Here is a 22,589-nt window from a genome sequence, read left to right on the forward strand (position 1 = left end):
CAAAAAATCCCCTATCTTATTTTAGGCATATGCATTTTTAAAATCAGATTTTTCTGTGGATAGGAGTGGGAATAGAGAGAGAGAAAGTGGGAATAGAGAGAGAGAAAACGGAGTCTGATTATGTTTCTCATCACGTGAGCTGATGCGATATACGGTTCAACAGTGTGGAGACCCGCTGTTGAAGTACGCTACAGGCATAGCCGCGGAAACATATTCTCAGAAGGGAGTGCTGACAAAAAAGAAGCTCTGCCTGCACTTAAATAATAACTCGCTACATTGATTAAAAAAAAATGCATCACCAATACAATATTGTTACATGCAGCGGTGACACATGCCGTATTGGGCCGATTATAAGAAGGGGTTTCCCCCTGGGAATAGGTCGTAAAAAGTCGGGTCGTTTTATATTTGGGGTCTAATATTCAGCGTCCAGTTATGGACTGACCGTTACCAAAGCGATCATTCAGCTTCAGGGCTTGTGTCCAACTTGTTTTTTATTTTTTCGGGTGGAGCACTGGCTGCGCACTCAGATGCGGCCGGACAGAGGTGTGTGCGCTTGAATAGAGAACGAAGTGACGAGAGGAAAAAGAGGCACGTGAAATGGCCCCACATCCCCAGCACTGAATTCAAAGCCTCGACTCATTATGTTGTGAGTCGACGTATCAGAGGCATGAATCGGCGCAGCGATCGACGTCGCGCAGTCAGTTAGGAGACATGTCTCTGTGTATCAGGGCTCGGGACATGCAATCGGCTCGTGAAAGCATGTCCCCTCTACAACGTTAACGTGCAGGAATCCCCGGTGATCATTTAGTCTTAAACCACATAGTTTTTCTGCACGGCGGCTCGGCGAGGGCTCACTGTGAACGTCACCATCACAGTGTTTTCACCGGGGTGCGCGCTGCTTCGCTCAGACGGGGCTTTGAGTGTAGGCTCAGGCGCAAAGAGACAGTCTGTATCACTTGCGCGGCACCAGAGAGATGGCATAGAATTGTTTTTATAGTCTTTAAGAATCGCGTGACGTGTGAAAACAAAACTCCAAGCCAAAATTCGAATTTGAAATTTTCTAACGAGAAGTCCAATGTATGTTGGAGTGGAGATGCGTGTGAAAACGGCTTGTCATGCGACATTCGAATCAGGATTTTTCAAATGCTCGACCAACTGACATGGAAGTATGTTTGCGGGGGGGTTGGCAGCTATTCCTAAAACCTTTCATATACATATTAACATTCATTTTACTCCCCAAATAACATAGTTACAAGGATTTAGTGGATTTGGGTTGCCAGGGCCTTTAAATGTGCAAGTATTTTTTACACTGTTAATGAAATAATGTATTCATGACCTACATTTCAAAATAATTGTAGTCACTATCACTGATAATGCTTATCTTCAAAGAATTGTCACGTGATGAATTGAAAGTTAGCTGAGACTCCTCCCTCCAAAGGGGTCAAATTAAAGGCCCAATACAAGATCACAGTCAGAAAAAGACAGTGTGTGAGTTTAAATGAAGTGTGTTAAAGTGAGTGTTACCCAACAAAAGTAAAGTCAAATAATGAAGGAGGGCCCTTTAAATGTGATACGAGAAACATTTGAATATTTCTGAAACAGTTTAATTTTTCCTCTAATGGTCATAAATGATATGTAACAGCAAACGAGAATGCTTTTTTTCTATGGTTTTTCTCAATGCCTTTGTCATGGGTACGCTCACCTAGGAACAACAGCTGGCATAGTAAAAACACTACTGCTTTTGTCCAAATAGAGTGCAAGAATGAACAAAGCCTGAAGTTTTCTCGAAGTGCTTTCAATATTTGATAGACAAAATAAAGTTGAATATAAATAAGAATCTTAAAGCTTAGAATGGGATGTTTCTACAGTGACCTACAGTGTCTCAAATTTTCCAAATTGTATTTGATTGTTTTTAAAATCTTTTGAAATATATCTAAATTCAAGAATTTAATCCATTACATATATAGTGGTTCACCTTTTGCCCTTTTGCGTTGGCTTGTCGTAGCCTCTCAGGTATTCCACTCCAGCCTGGGTGATAACACACAGGTCCACATTGCTGCCTGATCCCAGGTCAGAGAAGATCCCTGCAGCAATGGCATCGCGTACCAGCTGCTTTGCCTCATTCAGCTGAAAGGGATAACAAGAGTCATGCTTTCAGTATAACATATTTATTTTATTCTTCCTAATATCAGTTTCTGTTTTTATCTGATTACATGTGGCTTGAATTTCATCAGCAGACAGTCAGTCTCACCTCCATGTTTGGTTTGAACCTGTCCTCAAATACAGACACAGCAGCTGCAGCTCCAGAGCCTGGAACAATATGAACAGTAAGATTTTCTTCATTTCACTGACTCATCTTTTTACACTGAACAAAAATATAAATGTAACACTTGTTTTTGCTCCCATTTTTCATGCGCTTAACTGAACTTTTTCTATATAGGGGAGAACGGGGTAATCTGAGACACTTTTTAAATGTTCTCCCCTCTAAGCGAGCTAAAATGATTTATCACTCAAATTTACACATTTCCCATTCGTTCAGGATGTTTCCTAGAAATGGGCATTAGCAGAATTTTTTCAAGACAAAGGGCAGTGAAAATATGATTGTTTTAAAAAAAGTTGTCATGTGTCTCACTTTACCCCAGCACTGGGGTAAACTGAGACAGACCAGAAAAATCAAGGGTCTCCTTTCCCCCACATACATTCGTGCCAAACCATGCCCTTGCTGACACCCCTTCATCCATCAACCCCCACCTCCAGCCCACATTGTCTTTTGTCTTTTCAAACTAGTCTCCTTGCTACCTTTACACAGCCAGTGAAAGCCGGGAATATGCCGGCCTTTCGGCCCTCCACCCAGCTGTTTAAATGCGACAGTTGCGGAACGAGGGAAGAAAGGTGCGAGAGATTGTTCCGGGAATTTTACTACCTCGGGGGGTAGTAAGATTCCCGACACAATCAGTTCCGCCTCTCTGTTTAAATGCTCCAGCTTGTTGTTGCGGAACAGGGGGGCGTTTGACGTTCCATAGCCTACGTTCTAAACATGCGACCATGTTAGCAGTTGAAGGACGTGTGTTTAACATTAATCACGGCGGCCTGATGTCCCGTAAAAATCACCAAATAAAAGGAACGGCGTATAATCTATCTGATCATGAGGTCCGTTGCTCAATCCAAACCCCCACGTGTATGTATTTGCAGAGTGTATGAGTCTATTTCTGCCCAGGAGAAGTTGTACAATGGGAAAGCTAGGCTAGGCTAAGTAAGAGATAAAGTATAGCGAACGGGTCACTTGCTAGAAATAAAGACCGACAAGCTGAAGCAGTTCAGCTTGAAGGTCTTTATTTCTAGCAAGTGACCCGTTCGCTATACATTATCCCGTTTATTACATGGCTACTACAAAAAATAAAGCAATTCATTGAAGCAACATGTTGTTTTAACAGCCAAAAACAGTCCGCTACACGGTCGGAACTCACTCAGTAGCAACGGTTACTATGTCAAGCTGCGGCCAGTAGTACGCCAGTATAGGAACGACCAAGGATACGACCTAGTAACGGGGGAATAGTCTGCTCGCCCCGCTAGACTGTCTGCTTCAGCTGACTGAAGGCTCCGGCTCAGCTGTTAGCCACAGAGCTACTGTTTTGCCAACACAACTCAAGACGTGAAGAGGTGAAGCGGATTGATTTTGTCAGTTTGGTTAACAGTCCCAGTGATGTTGGACTCAGCGCGTAGCGAGATCAACTGGCACATCGTGGGGACAGTAAAATACGGCCCTCTTACTGCAAGCTCCAGCACTTCTGCTCTCAATTCACCTGCCAGTGTTGTTGTTGTAAAGCAGCTGACCGGCGCGGCGCTAAATGTTTACGTCACACCTGACGCTGTTTACAAGCACCTCTTTCATTCCGGAGCGCTGTGTAAAAGGAGCTACTGATGCGCCAGCAGGCCGGCGTTGCTTGGTTCTGTGTAAATAACACAGAAGCAAGCAACGCCGGCATTTTGGAATGATGTTGTTCCGTCAATATGCCGCAATCTCTGTGTAAAAGGGGCTACAGTCTCACTTTACCCCACAGCATTTGTCTCACTGCCACAATTTAAGAAAAAACTACTTCTCTTAGCAATTCAGGCTAATCTTCAGTTATCATCATCACATGGTTTCATGTTGGTAGTTCATCAACATTTGTGATAGAATTTTTTCTTCCTGAATCAATTTGATTAGGCACAACAATCGATTAAGTTGACAGCAAGAAAATTTACTTTTACATACAAAAAAGAATGTACATGCTTACAACATCACCATGAGGTCCTCTCTTTCATGGCCAAGGGGAAATGAGAGGGGCTTGAAAACATATCTCGCATGATTAAAAATGTGTTCCGTGTCCTAGATACAGGGGGTGTCTCACATTACCCGATGTCTCATATTCCCCCGTCCTCCTCTACACAAAATAACCATATCTCTCAAATATTGTTCACAAATCTGTCTAAATCTGTGTTGGAGGGGGTACTTCTCCTTTCACCAGTCAGTATATTTTTTTTTTAACCTTTATTTATACAGGTAAATCTCATTGAGACCGGAGACTCTGTTTCAAGGGAGATCTGTTCCCATTTACCAGTTCTGGTGTTATATTTTTGTTCAGTGTATGTTCTGTCATATGTTTGGTCGGGTCTTAAAGTTGGGGCCTGTCTGAAACTAGTTTAATTCAGCTGTATTTTTATGGTGAAAAACAATAATTAAGTTATTAACATTCTAAACATATGTTGAAGTTGAACTGAGAGAGTTTTTCTAGGGGTGTATTCACACTGGGAAAGTCCGCTAGTGCACTTGCTTTGGTCCAGACCAAATAGAGTTTTGATTTTTTTTGTTTGGTGTGGTCCACTTTCATATTGCCCCTTTTGCAAGTGAACCAGCATTACGAAGCAAAACCACACGTGATCTGAGATCATTCATTCATTGGACAGACATTCTGGGGTGGAGAGAAACAGGAAGCACGAAGTTTAAACTGCGAAATATATATCATTGATATAATATGGGGCTAAAAATAATAAAAGGGCCTACATCTAACCTATAAATAAAGAGGAAAAACATCAAATTATTGTTGTTTCATATGGTCATAATGTGTAGCCTTATGTCAATGCCACGTTATGTGGCTTGTAGCCTACGATGTGAAACATCATTTTTACTGTATTTTTGGTGCTGGATGCGCGTCACGCGAGAAGAATAGGCTCAAGCTGACACTCAGCTGATTAAGCTGTGTATCAGCTGGGTCGGCGCAGTTCAGCTCCAAACTGACACGGGGATAGTATTGACGGTCCCGTACATGGGAAGCAAAATAAAAACACACACTTCTTGCGCAGCGTGAACCTGTTGGCACTGTGCGAGAGACGCTCCCCTCTCCTTCATCTGATCGCTGAACACATTCAGCATTTATATTGTTCTGGGCTCCCGGTCAAACCACAACTAATCTTCCTAATAATGGTGACAACAACACTTTCCCATAATGTGAAGCTGACGGCTATTTATTAAAAAAGAAAAGAAAGAAAAGGCACAGTGCCTCCTGCATTTGGGTCGGATCGAGTCCGAACAAATTCACACCACAAACGAACTGCAGCAGAGTGCGTTTGGAAACGCATCGAGACTACCTCTTCAGCTGGGTCTCGGAGCGTTTGTTTGGTCCGCACCCGAGTGCGATTGCTGTATTCACACCTGCCTGAAAGATGCGCACCGAAGGCAGAAGTGCATCTGAGTTTGTTTCAACCGAACTAAACACGGCATGTGTGAATACACCCTAAGAAGAAACTTTGGCCTTTAGTACAAAACAGTACAGTACACTTCACATACCCATGGTAAGGAAAGGCAGTTTGTCGTAGGAGCCGTGTGGGTAAACACTGTACAAGTGAGCTCCAGTCACATCCACTCCTCCAACGATCAGAGATGAACCCACGTGACCCTGGTACCTGAACACACCAGACACACATCATTACAATATGCTGCTCTCTATTACAATGGGACCAATACGGAACAGGTCTGCCTAGGCATGTCTAGTTATGAACGAAAACAGAAACCAAAGAAAACCAAAGAGAAAAAAGATCATTAGGATACATGAAACTGATATTAATGACATTAAGTTTGGTTCCCTTTGTACAACCCTCACCTAAACAGCATCTGTTTCAGCTGTCGGGTTACCATGGCAACAAGGGGGGGTCGTCCAGTGTTGAGCGTGTGGAGTTCCACATTGGACGCCATTATCTGTGTGGTGACATCTGCATCTGCAGCTACGCCTGCCCCACAGCAGCTACACAACAAACACAGTGTAAGAACTCAAACAATGGACAGTTGCATGGGCATGGCTAACACACTATTGCTTTGTCCTAGTGGCAAAAAGATAATTTTTACTGCTGCCCTAGCAGGAAGTTTTTCTTACTATACTTTGCACAAAACATGTCACTATGTTTACCTAATTATTACATTTTGGATGGTCTCTTGACACCGGTCAGAATGGCTTATTTCATATATCTGTAAAAAACTATTTTATGTCCAGAGTCAATAAACTCCACTAATGCCTTGTTTCCACCGAGCAGAGTGTGTTGGGTCGGAGCGGTTCGGTCCGCTTATTTTGGCTTCTCATTTGCCAAAATTTGGGTAGGGTCCCAAAATAAGCAAGCTAAACCGTTCTGAGCTGCTTCCATTTTCGGTACTCCTCCGTTGGGGTACCAGACGTCTGAAAGGGTGCCGAAAAGGTGGGGAATAAATATATAAGCGCCCGGTTTGGCCAATCAAAAACAAGAGACCACTGGCTTGACCGCAGTTGTTCCACGGCCCGATACTTTGACCCACGTTCTGGCGGCGGCTATCGCCATCTAGCCTAAAACAACCCGTAGTTTTTGGTTTTTGTGAAATAATTTTGTTTCTGTGTGCAAAGTAAAACTAGAAAATCCTGCGGAGATTTTGAAAGTACGGGCAGCCCTGCGCAGGCCGCCAATCCCCGCTTTGGCGGTGCCCTGCCCGTCGGCCGGGCCAGAACGCTTCTACGAACCGCCGCCGTGGGCTTTCCGAACTCCAGTCCCTAGTTGTGGCCGTCCTCTGATGCTGTGTATACAATTTGGTGATGATAGGTTGGAAATCCACAGAGTGAATGTGACTTCACTGTATTTCAGGTCATGTAAGTTAGGGAAGAAAGAAAATAATGGCTGACCCCTATGGTCCAAGAGGCTTTATTGTAGAGCACATGTGTAAGAAATGTCAAGTCAATCAGAGTCAGGGGGCGAGGGGCGTGGCCTGTCAAACATTGCATTTTTGAATGATGGTTTTCGCATTTGTGGGGGCCCCTATGGGTTAATCTCGACAAGCTTAGAGGGCCATGCTACCACATGTCTTCTGCACATATCCTGCAAGTTTCATGATGATGGTCAATTAGTTATGGCCAATTTGTTATTAAGCCCTGCCCCTGCATAAACGTTTTAGTCAATGGCGGCCATGTTTTCCAAGCTATCCTACTAATATTTTTCGGAGACGTGCGTCATAGTCCCCCGGGGCTTCGTGAGACATTTGGTGTTGATAAAGTAACACTTGACAAAGTTGTGGATAAAACCCTGTTTTTCAGTTTATGCTAATTAGCCGATCAGGCCAATCAGAGTCGGGTGAAATTTGTGGCGCCCCCTATGGGTTAATCTCGATAAGCTTTGAGGGACATGCTACCACATGACTTCTGCACATACCCAGCAAGTTTGATGATGATAGGACCTATGGTTAAGGAGTTATGGCCAATTGGTTAATAAGCCCCGCCCCTGCGTAAAGATTTTGGGCAATGGCGGCGAAAAAAATAATCATGGCTGACCCCTATGGTCCGAGAGGCTATAAAGGTAAAGGGGAGGAGCCTAACGCGGCAAAGGGGAGGAGCTTAATGTGGTTAGGGGAGGAGCCTAACATGTAAATGGAGGGCTTAATGTGTTAAGGGGAGGAGCCAAATGTTGTAAAGAGGAGGAGCCTAACATGGTAAGGGGAGGAGCCTAATGGTGTAAAGGGGAGGAGCCTAACGTGTAAAGGGGGAGGAGTTTAATGTGGTAAGGGGAGGAGCCTACTGTTGTAAAGGGGAGGAGCCTAACCCTGTAAAGGGGGGAGTCTAATGTTGTAAAGGGGAGGAGCCTAACACTGTAAAGGGGAGGAGCATAATGTTGTAAAGGGGAGGAGCCTAACATGGTAAGGGGAGGAGCCGGAGCCTAACATGGTAAAGGGGAGGGGCCTGGCATGGTAAAGGGGAGGAGCATAATGCTGTAAAGGGGAGGAGCCTAACATGGTAAGGGGAGGAGCATAATGCTGTAAAGGGGAGGAGCCTAACACTGTGAAGAGGAGGAGCCTAACATGGTAAAGGGGAGGAGCCTAATATTGCAAGGGGACATAATATTACAAAGGGGAGGAGCCTAATTATGCAAAGGGGAGGAGCCTAACATGGAAAGGGGGAGGAGCTTAATATGGTAAAGGGGAGGAGCCTAACGTGGTAAGGGGGGCCTAATGTGGTAAAGGGGAGGAGCCTAACGTGGTAAAGGGGAGGAGCTTAATGCAGTAAAGAGGATATATTGTAGAGCACCATGAGCTGTACAAGTGTAAGAAATTTCAAGTCAATCAGAGTCAGGGGGCATTTGTGGCGCCCCCTATGGGTTAATCTCGATAAGCTTCCAGGGACATGCTACCACATGACTTCTGCACATACCCAGCAAGTTTGATGATGATAGGACCTATGGTTAAGGAGTTATGGCCAATTTGTTGATAGGCCCCGCCCCTTCGTAAACTTTTTGGTCAATGGCGGCCATGTTTTTCAAGTTGTCCTACTGATCTTTTACGGGTATGTTTATTGTAGTCCCCCGGGGCTTCACAAGAAATTTGGTGTTGATACAGTCAAATTTCAGAAAGTTGAGGATAACACCCTGTTTTTCAGTTTATGCTAATTAGTGGGAAATATTCCCAGGCAGACTTTTATGGCCCCGGAGGCTTTTTTGTAGAGCACCCTAACATACACCTGTGGGAGAAATTTCAAGTCAATCGGACTTACGGTGTGTGGGGCGTGGCCTCTCAAACTTTCTTCAGTCGGGGCTTAATAACAGCGCCCCCTAGCGGAAATTCAAAAAACTGTCCGAGAGGATATATTGTAGAGCACCATGAGCTGTACATGTGTAATCAATTTCAAGCCAATCAGAGTCGGGTGACATTTGTGGCGCCCCCTATGGGTTAATCTCGATAAGCTTTGAGGGACATGCTACCACATGACTTCTGCACATACCCAGCAAGTTTGATGATGATAGGACCTATGGTTAAGGAGTTATGGCCAATTAGTTAATAAGCCCCGCCCCTGCGTAAACGTTTTGGGCAATGGCGGCAAAAAAAATTATCATGGCTGACCCCTATTGTCCGAGAGGCTATAAAGGTAAAGGGGAGGAGCCTAACGCGACAAAGGGGAGGAGCTTAATGTGGTTAGGGGAGGAGCCTAATGGTGTAAAGGGGAGGAGCCTAACATGTAAATGGGAGGCTTAATGTGGTAAGGGGAGGAGCCAAATGTTGTAAAGAGGAGGAGCCTGACATGGTAAGGGGAGGAGCCTAATGGTGTAAAGGGGAGGAGCCTAACATGTAAATGGGGAGGAGTTTAATGTGGTAAGGGGAGGGGCATAATGCTGTAAAGGGGAGGAGCCTAACATGGTAAGGGGAGGAGCCTAGCACTGTGAAGGGGAGGAGCCTAATGTGGTAAAGGGGAGGGGTCTAATATAGTAAAGGGGAGGAGCCTAATATTGCAAAGGGGCATGCTATTACAAAGAGGAGGAGCCTAATGCTGTAAAGGGGAGGAGCCTAACATGGTAAATGGGAGGAGCTTACTATGGTAAAGGGGAGGGGCCTAACGTGGTAAAGGGGGAGCCTAATGTGGTAAAGGGGAGGAGCCTAACGTGGTAAAGGGGAGGGGCTTAATGCAGTAAAGAGGATATATTGTAGAGCACCATGAGCTGTACAAGTGTAAGAAATTTCAAGTCAATCAGAGTCAGGGGGCATTTGTGGCGCCCCCTATGGGTTAATCTCGATAAGCTTCCAGGGACATGCTACCACATGACTTCTGCACATACCCAGCAAGTTTGATGATGATAGGACCTATGGTTAAGGAGTTATGGCCAATTTGTTAATAAGCCCCGCCCCTGCGTAAACGTTTTGGGCAATGGCAATGGCGGCGAAAAATAAAATCATGGCTGACCCCTATTGTCCGAGAGGCTATATTGTAGAGCACCATGAGCTGTACATGTGTAAGAAATTTCAAGTCAATCAGAGTCAGGGGGCATTTGTGGCGCCCCCTATGGGTTAATCTCGATGAGCTTCAACGGACATGCTACCACATGACTTCTGCACATACCCAGCAAGTTTGATGATGATAGGACCTATGGTTAAGGAGTTATGGCCAATTTGTTGATAGGCCACGCCCCTTCGTAAACTTTTTGGTCAATGGCGGCCATGTTCTTCAAGTTGTCCTACTGATCTTTTACGGGTATGTTTATTGTAGTCCCCCGGGGCTTCACAAGAAATTTGGTGTTGATACAGTCAAATTTCAGAAAGTTGAGGATAACACCCTGTTTTTCAGTTTATGCTAATTAGTGGGAAATATTCCCAGGCGGACTTTTATGGTCCCCGGAGGCTTTTTTGTAGAGCACCCTAACATACACCTGTGTGAGAAATTTCAAGTCAATCGGATTTACGGTGTGCGGGGCGTGGCCTCTCAATAGCCTACGTTCTAAACATGCGACCATGTTAGCAGTTGAAGGACGTGTGTTTAACATTAATCACGGCGGCCTGATGTCCCGTAAAAATCACCAAATAAAAGGAACGGCGTATAATCTATCTGATCATGAGGTCCGTTGCTCAATCCCCCCACGCTTCATTTTGCAGAGTGTATGAGTCTATTTCTGCCCAGGAGAAGTTGTACAATGGGAAAGCTAGGCTAGGCTAAGTAAGAGATAAAGTATAGCGAACGGGTCACTTGCTAGAAATAAAGACCGACAAGCTGAAGCAGTTCAGCTTGAAGGTCTTTATTTCTAGCAAGTGACCCGTTCGCTATACATTATCCCGTTTATTACATGGCTACTACAAAAAATAAAGCAATTCATTGAAGCAACATGTTGTTTTAACAGCCAAAAACAGTCCGCTACACGGTCGGAACTCACTCAGTAGCAACGGTTACTATGTCAAGCTGCGGCCAGTAGTACGCCAGTATAGGAACGACCAAGGATACGACCTAGTAACGGGGGAATAGTCTGCTCGCCCCGCTAGACTGTCTGCTTCAGCTGACTGAAGGCTCCGGCTCAGCTGTTGGCCTCTCAAACTTTCTTCAGTCGGTGCTTAATAACAGCGCCCCATAGCGGAAATTAAAAAAACTGTCCGAGAGGCTATATTGTAGAGCACCATGAGCTGTACATGTGTAATCAATTTCAAGCCAATCAGAGTCGGGTGACATTTCTGGCGCCCCCTATGGGTTAATCTTGATAAGCTTTGAGGAACATGCTACCACATGACTTCTGCACATACCCAGCAAGTTTGATGATGATAGGACCTATGGTTAAGGAGTTATGGCCAATTAGTTAATAAGCCCCGCCCCTGCGTAAACGTTTTGGGCAATGGCGGCGAAAAAAAAAATCATGGCTGACCCCTATGGTCCGAGAGGCTATATTGTAGAGCACCATGAGCTGTACAAGTGTAAGAAATTTGAAGTCAATCAGAGTCAGGGGGCATTTGTGGCGCCCCCTATGGGTTATTCTCGATAAGCTTCGAGGGACATGTTACCACATGACTTCTGCACATACCCAGCAAGTTTGATGATGATAGGACCTATGGTTAAGGAGTTATGGCCAATTTGTGGATAGGCCCCGCCCATGCGTAAAGTTTTTGGTCAATGGTGGCCATGTTTTTCAAGTTGTCCTACTAATCTTTTACGGGTATGTTTATAGTAGTCCCCCGGGGCTTCACGAGAAATTTGGTGTTGATACAGTCAAATTTCAGAAAGTTGTGGATAACACCCTGTTTTTCAGTTTATGCTAATTAGTGGGAAATATTCCCGGAAGAATTTTTATGGGCCTAGAGGCTTTTTTGTAGAGCACCCTAACATACACCTGTGTGAGAAATTTCAAGTCAATCGGAGTTACGGTGTGCGGGGCGTGGCCTCTCAAAGTTCTTTCAGTCGGGACTTAATAACAGCGCCCCCTAGCGGAAATTCAAAAAACTGTATAAAAGCACACCCCGCGGGGTGGGGACGCACGTTGTGCGAAATTTTTGCGTTTCTACGTGCAACGGTGTGGGAGGAGAAGCAGCTAGAAAATGTGGGGCAGAATAAAAAGTAAGAAGTAAGAAGAAGTAAGATAAAGTATGGTGGAGAGTAATAATTACGGGCCCACAGTAAACTGAGGGCCCGTAAGGGCCCGTACTTAATAATGTTATCATCCAAAATAAAAGTAGGATGTTTGGAAAAGCTCTGTTAAAAATTCCTTGCTCTGTTTGACAGCACCTGGGAAATACTTTTTTAATAAATGAGATTTTCATAGCGGGGCTAATAATTCTGTTCTCAGCTGTAGGTGTCAGCAAACAACCTCCATCAAACCATGTGCATTTTTTACTTTGTATACATGCTTTGATTACACAAGTGTATGCTTTTGCCAAACCACAAAAAAGAGAGAGAAAATGTTGTCTTCACTTTGCTCAATATCCTGTCAAGTAGATACAATCTTATCTCCAATAGACTGTTAAGACACTGCCTTTACGACTCATTGTGCACATGACTTTCTTCATAGTTCATATTTATAAAATGCACTTACATAATACACTTGCAAGTTCTCTTTTTTTTAAATGTTATATTACTATCATATGGCTAAGATAGTGAATACATTACATTAGATTTAGCAGAAGCTCTTTGTCCGTCAGGGACTTTATTTCTTTATACACTTAACATTTATTTACTTATTTGGTTTTACTATAGGCCTACCTGTGTTTTAATAATCTAGCAGTGTTGTGTTAGTTTTGTGATTAGATATTGTGATTTGATTACTTTTAATATGGTTTTATTATACTGCTGTTTTTATTACTTTAGAATTTTTTTTTAATCACCTTTTAGTATTTCATGAACTGTCACTCAGAATGTGAATTTAAGCACTTGTTATGCATGAGTGCATATACACTCACCGGCCACTTTATTATGTACAGCAGTTCAATTTCTTGTTAACACATATAACTTATCAGACAATCACATGGCAGCAACTCAATGCATTTAGGACAGGACAACTTATTGAAGTTAAAACCGAGCACTTGAATAGGGAAGAAAGGTGGTTTAAGTGACTTTGAGCATGGCAACGATGATGGTGCAAAACTATGCGGATACATTTTGGGTAGTGTAGTGGATTTAAATGGCGTGTATTCACAAGAGTTTGGTGAGCAGTAAGTCTTAAAGATTAGAAGGTCACTGGTGGAAGACGAAAACACCTATGTAAGGACATGTGTTTCGACTTGTTGTGATGAAGTGATCTGTCTATTTGTAGAAGAGTAAGCCACGTGATCCCCCCACACAGAGATATAAACGCAGTACTGTAACTTTAAGGAGTGCCATGCGGCTCTCACCCTGCTGCTACCATGCTCCATGAAATCCTCTGTATGTCCTTTGGAATCTCCTGCAATAAACCTGAAACACTGATGAAAAGTCCAGTCTACAGCCTTTTGTCTTTGTCAGCCATGGGGAAACGATTCGGGACTACAGTAGCCTACACTACTACGATTAGTGTATAGCTCATTTGCATATTAAAATTCATTTTCAAAGAAACTTGTAATACAAAAAATGGTATATCACAGACCATGCAAAGCACGATGCAGATGTGCTCATTGTCCAAACTGCCATTAACTCTGCTAGAACAAAAGACAGTCTCAGTAGGTGATGACACAGACTTGTTAGTACTCTTGTTGCATCATGCTGATCTGAATGCACACAAGCTGTTTATGGCACAAGAGGGTAATACAAAAAAAGTAAATTTTCATGGATACTTTCATTGTGTAAAGATTAATTTTGATAGGAGTAAAGGAAAAAAATAGCCCCATTGGGTTGTATGGTTGTCTCGCCTTCTTGGCACACATCTCGGATTGATGAGAATTAAACATATTTCCTCAACTAGGATTTCTTAGGACTTTTAGTATGTTGTTCTGAAAAAAAATATTTTACAATGTATTCTACGTAAAACGCTATTTTGCCTGGACTAATTAGGCTACTGTGCAGTAAACAGACTGTCGCTTATTTTAAATGGGGAGTAAAAGACATTAACGTCAGACACATTAGATGACAGTTTCCATTGTAGAGCCTGATTGATTTATTACCAGATCCCTTGTCCTCTAGTGATCACAGTTTAAATTATTATATACGTTCTTTATTCATATTAGGCTATTTAACGAGGCTCGTCTGTGACTTTGTGATCACGCAAGTGAACAGTAACGATCGTGTGCAGCCGCAGAATTACTACATCTGTTCAGTAGCACAGACGTTAAGAAACTCCTGTTTATAAAAAAATAAATAATGAGGCCTACATACAATAGGTTTATTAATCTGAATGTAGAGCATGTTCACGATGTGTAAGGTGGTCGCATATGAACGGCACGAGGGCTGAGAACTACGCTACTGATCAGATAAATGATCGATCAAACGTAAAATCATCAGGAAATGATAAAAACATCCCGATGGAGTGATTTTGCTTCAAACTGTACAGGGCGCGTTGTGACAGTGACACTCTTTCTTCAGTCGGTGCTGCAGCGTAAAGTGAAAACAAACTCAGAGTAGGTCAAATCACCTATCCAGCAGGTTACAGGCATGCAAACTCATAAGCCATGAAAAAGGTGAGAAGTCCGAAAAAAAAACACCGGTAGGTGGGGTCTGGGGGCATCCCCCCCAGAAGATTTTTTTTGTGATTTAAACATTTAAGAGAAGCAATTTGGTGTATTCTGGTGAAGAGAATTAAGGACAAAAAAAACGTTGTCAGATGAATAGTAAAATGAGCAAAACACGTTAGTCAGTCAAGCTTCTTGACGTTTACAATACAAAGTGTGTAGGTAGCCTATTTACCCAGAAAAACGTTAAAAACAGCTTAGAAAAACGGTTAAAAATGCTGGCAAAACCAGCTTTAAATAAGACAGAAAATAACATGGAGCCTCAAATCAATCACACCAAATTCCCTTACAATAAACTAACTATTTATATTGTGGCAAACAGGATTTGCCTTATCTTTGTTACACAACCATCAATATAACGCATAAGAATACACTCTGTCACCATAGTTAATCTTGTGTTCACGCACTCACACACGCGCACGCACGCACACACACACACACACAAACACACACCTCAGTCGTGCGCAGGAACATAATGGTGCAAAATGGGACGATAGTGGAGGAAGCAGGTGAGTGTGTTGTTTCGGCGCTAATCTGCTATAAATCACTACATTCACCTCATGTGTGTCGGCCAGAACACCGCGCACCATTCAAAAACCATGAAAACAGCAATAGACAAAAGCACATTATTAAGGGGAGGTGACACGTTAATCTGCAGTGACAATCCGAATGAATAATAGAAAAGCAAGTGCAAAACTAAAGCATTATTAGCTCTGTCTTAGGGGCTTCATGAGGGGCCTTGAAGGCCCCCTCACACATACAGTAATATGCTTTCTATGTGTAAATTCTATACTGTTCATAAAAAGTAGCTATACACCCTTTATCTGTTGAATAGGGATAGGGAGGAGTGGGGGAAGGGGAGGGGGGCTTTAAGAGTCTGGGCCCATGGGCCCATTATCTCATAATCCGTCTATGAACCAAATGGTTTCCACAATCTTTTTTTTCTATTTTCGCAGGGAGCATGCACAAGCATTATTTATTTATTTTTTTTTAAAAGTGGGGGCCCCACACTGGGTCTTGAAACGGGCCCCAAGATCGTTGAGACCGCCCCTGCCCGCTTGTCGTGCCGCCTGACGACGGAACACTGCGCTTTCTCTCTGCCCGGCCCCGCTCGCCTCTCCATTGAGAATGCAATAGTTGGCGCAACAAACGCCTCGGCCCGTGTGAAACGGCCTTAACTACTGAACGAAGGAAATCAAATGAGGCTTTGGCATTTCCCCCCAAAGAACGGGACAAATTGTGTCCCGGGAGAGATTTATTTTTTCCCGGGACAGCTGGTGAAAAAAGAGAACAATTCTGGGAAAAACGGGATGGGTGGCAACACTAGTAGGCACATTAACACGGTAAAATAATAGTACTGCGGCTGCGGCTACTTGAACGCTCCGATGACTCGGAGAGAAAAAAAATGTGACTTTCCTGCAGACGCTCTGACTGACTGATATCACCGCCCCTCAACAGTGTTAATTTCGTAGACTAAGACTATGACGAAAAATATTTGTCTACGAACCTTTTTCACGGACGTAAACTAAATAAAAACTAAATAAAAAGGCAGATGTGATGACGAAGACTGAGACTAATTTAAATTACACTATAGTCTACGAATAGGAACTAGACGAAACTGTTAGGGCGGGACGAATGGAGAAGAGATCCAATCAGAACTACTCTTTTTGTGGGACAAGTTGGGAAGAAATCCAATCAGTGCAAAGCAGCGAATGCAACCCTGTGTTGGTGAAAATCGACGGGAGACCGCGCAGGTGTGAGCGGGTGGAGTGAGCGGGTGGAGTGAGCCGCTGTGCTGAAAAACTCTGCGGTATGATGGACAAAAATGATAGTCAGGGATATCCTGCCCGTTAACGATGTCTAGGGGAACGGCTAAGTTCCGCGATCTGTTTGTAGTAGGCTCTGTCTCGAGTTTGAATACACAGAGCCATGTGAAACTGCCGCCTCCGTCCGTTAGTTTCTGTTTTTAAGTTACTCCGCTGTCCATCAACTCCGACGCATGGACAGCGTTCAATTAAAACTTCTAATTGTATTATCTAAAAGCAGTGGTGGGCCGTCAGGGCCAGCAGGGCCTTCTCTGCTGGCCCTGTCAAAATCCAAATAATATATATTTTGTTGTTGTTTAAAACTATATTAATTTGTGTTTAAATGTGTCTGAATTTAATAAAAAATGTCAGTACATTACAAAAATAATTAAATTTTTTTTGCAAAATAGTTATTTTTTGTGAGGCTGAGCTGGATTTCCCAGGCATATCTCATCTAAACGCATCACAGCTATGTGGAGCAGCAGGGCCTGCACTAGAAGTATTGCTGGCCTTTCATTGAAGCTGCCGTCTCCTATTGGATAATAACGCTGACTGACGTGTCTCATCAGCCAATCAGATTTTGATGTGTAGTGACAGCCTGCCCCAAGGCCCAGCAATATCTCAGCCGCTAGCCCCCTGTGATGTCATCAGCGAAGTTTGAAACCTCGGCGCGCGCACTATTAGCATTGTGATGATGTGAGTGAACTACTATGGCCATCTTTCACACAACCTACTGCTCCCGCTGCCGATCTAGCGTGGCTATTTAAAGGTGATCGTTTAACAAAGTTTAGATATAGTTTCGACAGGAATAAGCTACACATAAGCTGGATGGGCTGACAACGTTTTTTTGCGGCACTTCACTGACTGTAACTAACTACCACGCTATGACTGGCTAACAGCTAGCACCGAGCGGAACAAGTTACCGGTATGTTGCTGGACCTGTCTGCTTTTTAAACCTGTGAAGGAACATGGCACATCACGGATTTTAACAGCCTTAATGGCTTATAGGATCCGAGGATGGATTTCCTCTACAAGTGATGGGTGAGTGTTACTTTTGGCTGTGTCTATCTGTGAAAAGATAACGTTTTTTATGGGGTTTTAAAACCATATTGTTTGTTTGTTATGGTCGTTGTAGCCTATATTGCTGGGACTTGGGCAGTTAGGTGATGCTGTTTTTCATTGTTGATGCCTCTTTCTAAGCATGATATGGGAACCAACTCTCAACTACACTTCTTCTTAATATGCTGGTTGGATTGGCTGTTGTAAAATATTTGGCATAAAAGACCCTTCTTGCATGTTTCATTTTTGTTATTGAAGTGAATGCGGCGCACTGGTAATATTGTCGCTATACTAAATTGAATCCGTTGAAGTTGCGCAAGCATCCAGTGAACCCTATTACAATAACTGAATGCTTGTTTTGTAACGTGTTATGCGTTTGCAAACAGTTGTCGAGTGACATGAAATATCTGATGGTGATGGTGCAGTAGTCTATCTGGTGTAGGATAAACAACAGTGGTGTGTGCAGTGCGCTGCTCTGTGGTTGTTGAAGATCAACAGTCAAGCTCTTCATGTTATGCATATGCATTAGTGTATACTGTGATTTTAGCCTATATTTTGTATGTGGCTGTGTTGGCTGTATCGGCACCTGACGTGTGCGTTTCTCAGTGTTTGGGGAGGAGGAGGAGGGGGGCGGGGGTTGGTCGGAGTTCGCTACTGAAGGCCCTGACTGAAACCCCACGGTACGCTACTGTCTAAAAGGCTTTGATGCAAAAGAAGTCCGAACACACACAGCGGCAGCAGTGTTGCTTAAAGGAAGGCGCAGTTGCTCAGTTTTATCAGCACCTCAACTGCGTGCTGCTGCTGCTGCCCAGGGGCGGCCTTAACGATCTCGGGGCCCGTTTCAAGACCTAGTGTGGGGCCCCCCACTTTTTTAAAATATTTTCTTTATTTTTTATTTTTTTTATAAATAATGCTTGTGCATGCTCCCCGCAAAAAGCAAAAAGATTGTGGAATCCAGTTGGTTCATAGACAGATCATGAGATAATGGACCCCCGGGCACAGGCTCTTAAAGCCCCCCCTCCTATCCAGTCAGGTACACTGATTTTATGTGAGATTATTACTAATGAAATAGAATACATGTTTTGTATTACAACCATTAAATCTGTGTCTGTATTGCATATTCAAACCTTAATACCATTCAATGAAGAAAAACACTTAGTCGACGAAGTCCGCTGTAGATTTAGTCAAACTAAAATCTGCTTATATTTAGTAGACTAGACTAAGACAAAAATATTTTAGATGACTAGAATAGGACTAAGACTAAATGGTGTGATATTCAAAAGACTAAGACTAAATCAAAATTTGCTGCCAAAATTAACACTGCCCCTCAATGACAAACACTGTTTCTGATTGGCCAAATGACCATCAAAGCTCATATGATTTGACGGAGTTAACATCCGTCTATCATAGTTAGTCACTATGATCACTCCATGTCCATGCTCCGCTCAGACACACACACACACACACACACACACACGCACACGCACACGCACACACGCCCCTCCCCTCCAAAAAAAAATTCTCAACGGATCTCCACGAATCACATAGATGGCCAATTTCTTTTCCAAAACGGCGAATTTCGCCGAAAGGTGACGAGTAACAATAAAGTATATCTTAATCTTGAATCTTAATATTGGAGAGAATTCCGGGTTCTTGCTCAAGGACCCAATAGATACAAATACATACTGTCATACTGACAACATCTGTTGAACTGGATGTGAGACGTGCTGCTGTTGAAAGGATTAACACTGGTTTGACTCACTAGATCTTTGGAGCGATGTAGTGAATCTTCATGCAGTTTTTGTCAGCCACCACCATGTCATCTGTAGCCCTGGTGTCTGCTCCCAGGATCACCCCCTCCTAAAGTACAAGGAACGTAGACAGCTCATGCTATGTGTCCGCTCACCACTGCTCAAAGCCTTCCTCATTCCTCTAATGGCGCTTTTCCACCGCATGGTATCAGCTCGACTCGACTCGACTCAACTTGCATTTTTGGCTTTTCCACCGCAATTTCATGGTACCTGGAGCGGCTGCTTTTTTGGTATCGCCTCGCTCTAGGTTCCAAGCGAGCTGAGCCGATGCTAAAAGGTGACGTCGGCAGACGGCCGGCCACTGATTGGCCAGAGACTATTGTCTGGCCAATCAGTGGCCAGAGACTACCGGCTTCATTCTGTTGTTTATTCTCCCCAACTCTCCGGGACTTTTGAGTGTATTTACGCCGCGTGCAGCCTTCTCTGGCTCTCTTTCATTTGATTTGCATCACAGATCTGAATTTATTTTCCATATATTCGCTAAGCTCACCCAGTGTTGGTTGTTGGGGAAGTTACTTATACGAGAGGAGACATGTAGGGCAGCTAGCAGCTAGGCTAATAGTAGCCAGCTGGGACAGACATGATAGCGAGCGATTACATTACAAGCCTCGGACTGAACTGATTACCTCAATAAAATATTCAGGCTGAGACACGGCTTGCATTTGAAAACACGTATCCTGAAACAAGCACTAAACAGTCAACTTTATCATGCCCGTGTTTACGTGCATAGGGATGTACGTGACGCATCCCTACAGCTGACTGTGTGGCAGAGTCACACATCGGGACAACAACCATCCCTTTTAATGGCCCGTAGCAATATTCTTCTACTTCTTTTAGCAAACAGATACAAGGGGGGTATTTCTTAAACATTTTTCATCCGTGTTTTTGGCGGTTGGTTCAGTTAATAGTGCAACAACTGCTCGCAATTTCTGCTCTGCTACTTTGCTCCGGAGTAGGCTTTCAGCCCCTACGACGACCCCGCCCTCGTTCAGCAGGTACTATTTGCGGTGGAAAACGACCCGTGCTGCTACCAAACCAAGTTGAGTCGAGTCGAGTTGAGTCGAGTCGAGCTACATTTGCGGTGGAAAAGCGCCATAAGTATCTCAGTAGTGTATATCCTTCAAATAATAGGGCATTAATTATTAATTGTATTATGTTATCATTAAAAGTTATTAATGTTCAGAATATTCTATGTTATTCAAACATAAAAAGATGCCTGGATTTTTTTTATGTATTTTTTACCCAGACATTTCAAAATAACACATTTGAAAGCTGTAACCACAAAACCGTGATACAGTGAACCTGTGGTATTATTGCTTAGGGTTATCATTAGTGCTGTCAAACAATTAAAATATTTAATCGCGATTAATCGCATTAATGTCATAGTTAACTCCGCATTTTTATCTATTCCAGCCTAAATGTCCTACACGATTGTAATTCAGTGTAGGCCTATTTCTTCTAAAATATCATAATTTGTAATTCAGTGCAAATACCCCACAATGTAGATCATACTGTCAGAATATCATACCGGCCCATGCCTAGAGTGTGTGTGGGTCAACAAGAAAGGGAGCATCAGAACAGTGATGGTGAATGCAGCACAGCAAAGGCAAATATTAGCTTCAATATATTTTCTGAAATTCAGAAAGTGCATCGGTGCTTAAGACAGTTAAGGCACACCCAGACAGCCCAGTATTGTAATCTCTCCCACACCCTGCCTGCCAGTGTTGCCATGTCAGGTTTTTACAGGCAACTTTGGGCTTGTTTATAAAGCACAGTCACTTATTTGTGCTTGCTGCCTATGCATTAAAGAAAAATATTATTGGCATGCTTTTAGTTTAAATAATGAATTGTTGCCTAATATTTGCATGGTTTGTGTGATAATATAATGTTGGTTTTTGTTTTACTTTTAGAGGTAAAAAGATAAATGTTGCAAGTCCCATTTTTTGGAATGATTAAAAACACATTAACTGATCAGTTCTGTTTTTAAAGATGATGGGCAACATGTTAAGTATAATTTGCTGGTATTGATTCATTGCACAAAATGTGTAGCTTATATACTGTGTACATCCATTTTACACAGCATAGCCTATAATAAAGGTACTCTTGTGCATCACATTCTTGGAACTTTTCTCACACCAAAAGCGCCCAGCTGAGGGGATGCTAGCGGGCGCTAACAAACGTGAGGGTTACAACCTCTAGTTTATGAGCTGGGACCTTTATTTACAGTCCATGGCTGGGTCTCATATTGTCCAATGCATTGGTGGAACAGGGTAGAACTATATTTTATTAGATCCATCGTTAGAACTCCAAAACTGAAAACATGGTGCTAGCATTAGCTGCTAGTAAAGCCTGGGGCCGATCCGAATAGTCCAATCTCCTAACCTATAAGCCTATACCTTAACCCCTAAACGTCATCGGGGTTAAGGAGAGATGAAAGGTGCTTCCTATCGAACATAGGAAAAGACAGCACTGTTTCAAATTAATTCGACTCCACTTTTCCTAACCGACGTCATTGCGCGACGGCGAGTATTACTGACGTGAGTCACGAAAATGGACTACAACAAGCGCTCGTTTGATCCATGCGTTCTTTTCATATTGATTTTATTCAGGTTGTCGCCAACAGAGTGACAAACACTTAGATCGGACTTGGCCAAGGGGAATATTTAAGGCCACTTGAATCCCAATTCACATGTGGAATAAAAAGAGGCTACATTATGTTGATGTTGAAATGAACTGCCCCCAGTAGTCTTCAAATGTGAAGTTGTCATTTTATTTTCTTATGGTGTAAATTATGTGCTACGAAAATAACTATTATGATGTTGGTCTTTTATGAGTTCTTTATTATCTTTATGGGGGAGGGGTGGGGGGGGGATTTTGTTTTAGCCGAGTTAAATCTTCCTGTCTTCTCTTCTCCTCTCCTCTCTTCTGTTTTACCTCTCGTTCGTATTCGTGTAGAGTCGGTAAACTCCGTCGGTGGCTTGTTGCTTTAAA

General features: G+C 43.2%; 1 protein-coding gene across 1 annotated transcript in view; it reads right to left on the reverse strand.

The window, feature by feature from the left end:
* Positions 1-22,589, reverse strand: part of psmb10 (proteasome 20S subunit beta 10) — a 34,709-nt gene that overhangs the window by 1,016 nt on the left and 11,104 nt on the right. Inside the window, exons 3-7 of the mRNA XM_080046677.1 lie at positions 19,550-19,647; positions 6,141-6,281; positions 5,828-5,943; positions 2,252-2,310; positions 1,976-2,127 (exon numbers count right to left, since the gene is read on the reverse strand). Of these exons, the coding sequence (XP_079902803.1) occupies positions 1,976-2,127; positions 2,252-2,310; positions 5,828-5,943; positions 6,141-6,281; positions 19,550-19,647 (566 nt within the window). The remainder of the gene's footprint in view (positions 1-1,975; positions 2,128-2,251; positions 2,311-5,827; positions 5,944-6,140; positions 6,282-19,549; positions 19,648-22,589) is intronic.

Source organism: Ammodytes marinus (genome assembly GCF_949987685.1).
Source record: "Ammodytes marinus genome assembly, chromosome: 18".
In the NCBI taxonomy this organism is placed as follows: domain Eukaryota; kingdom Metazoa; phylum Chordata; class Actinopteri; order Uranoscopiformes; family Ammodytidae; genus Ammodytes; species Ammodytes marinus.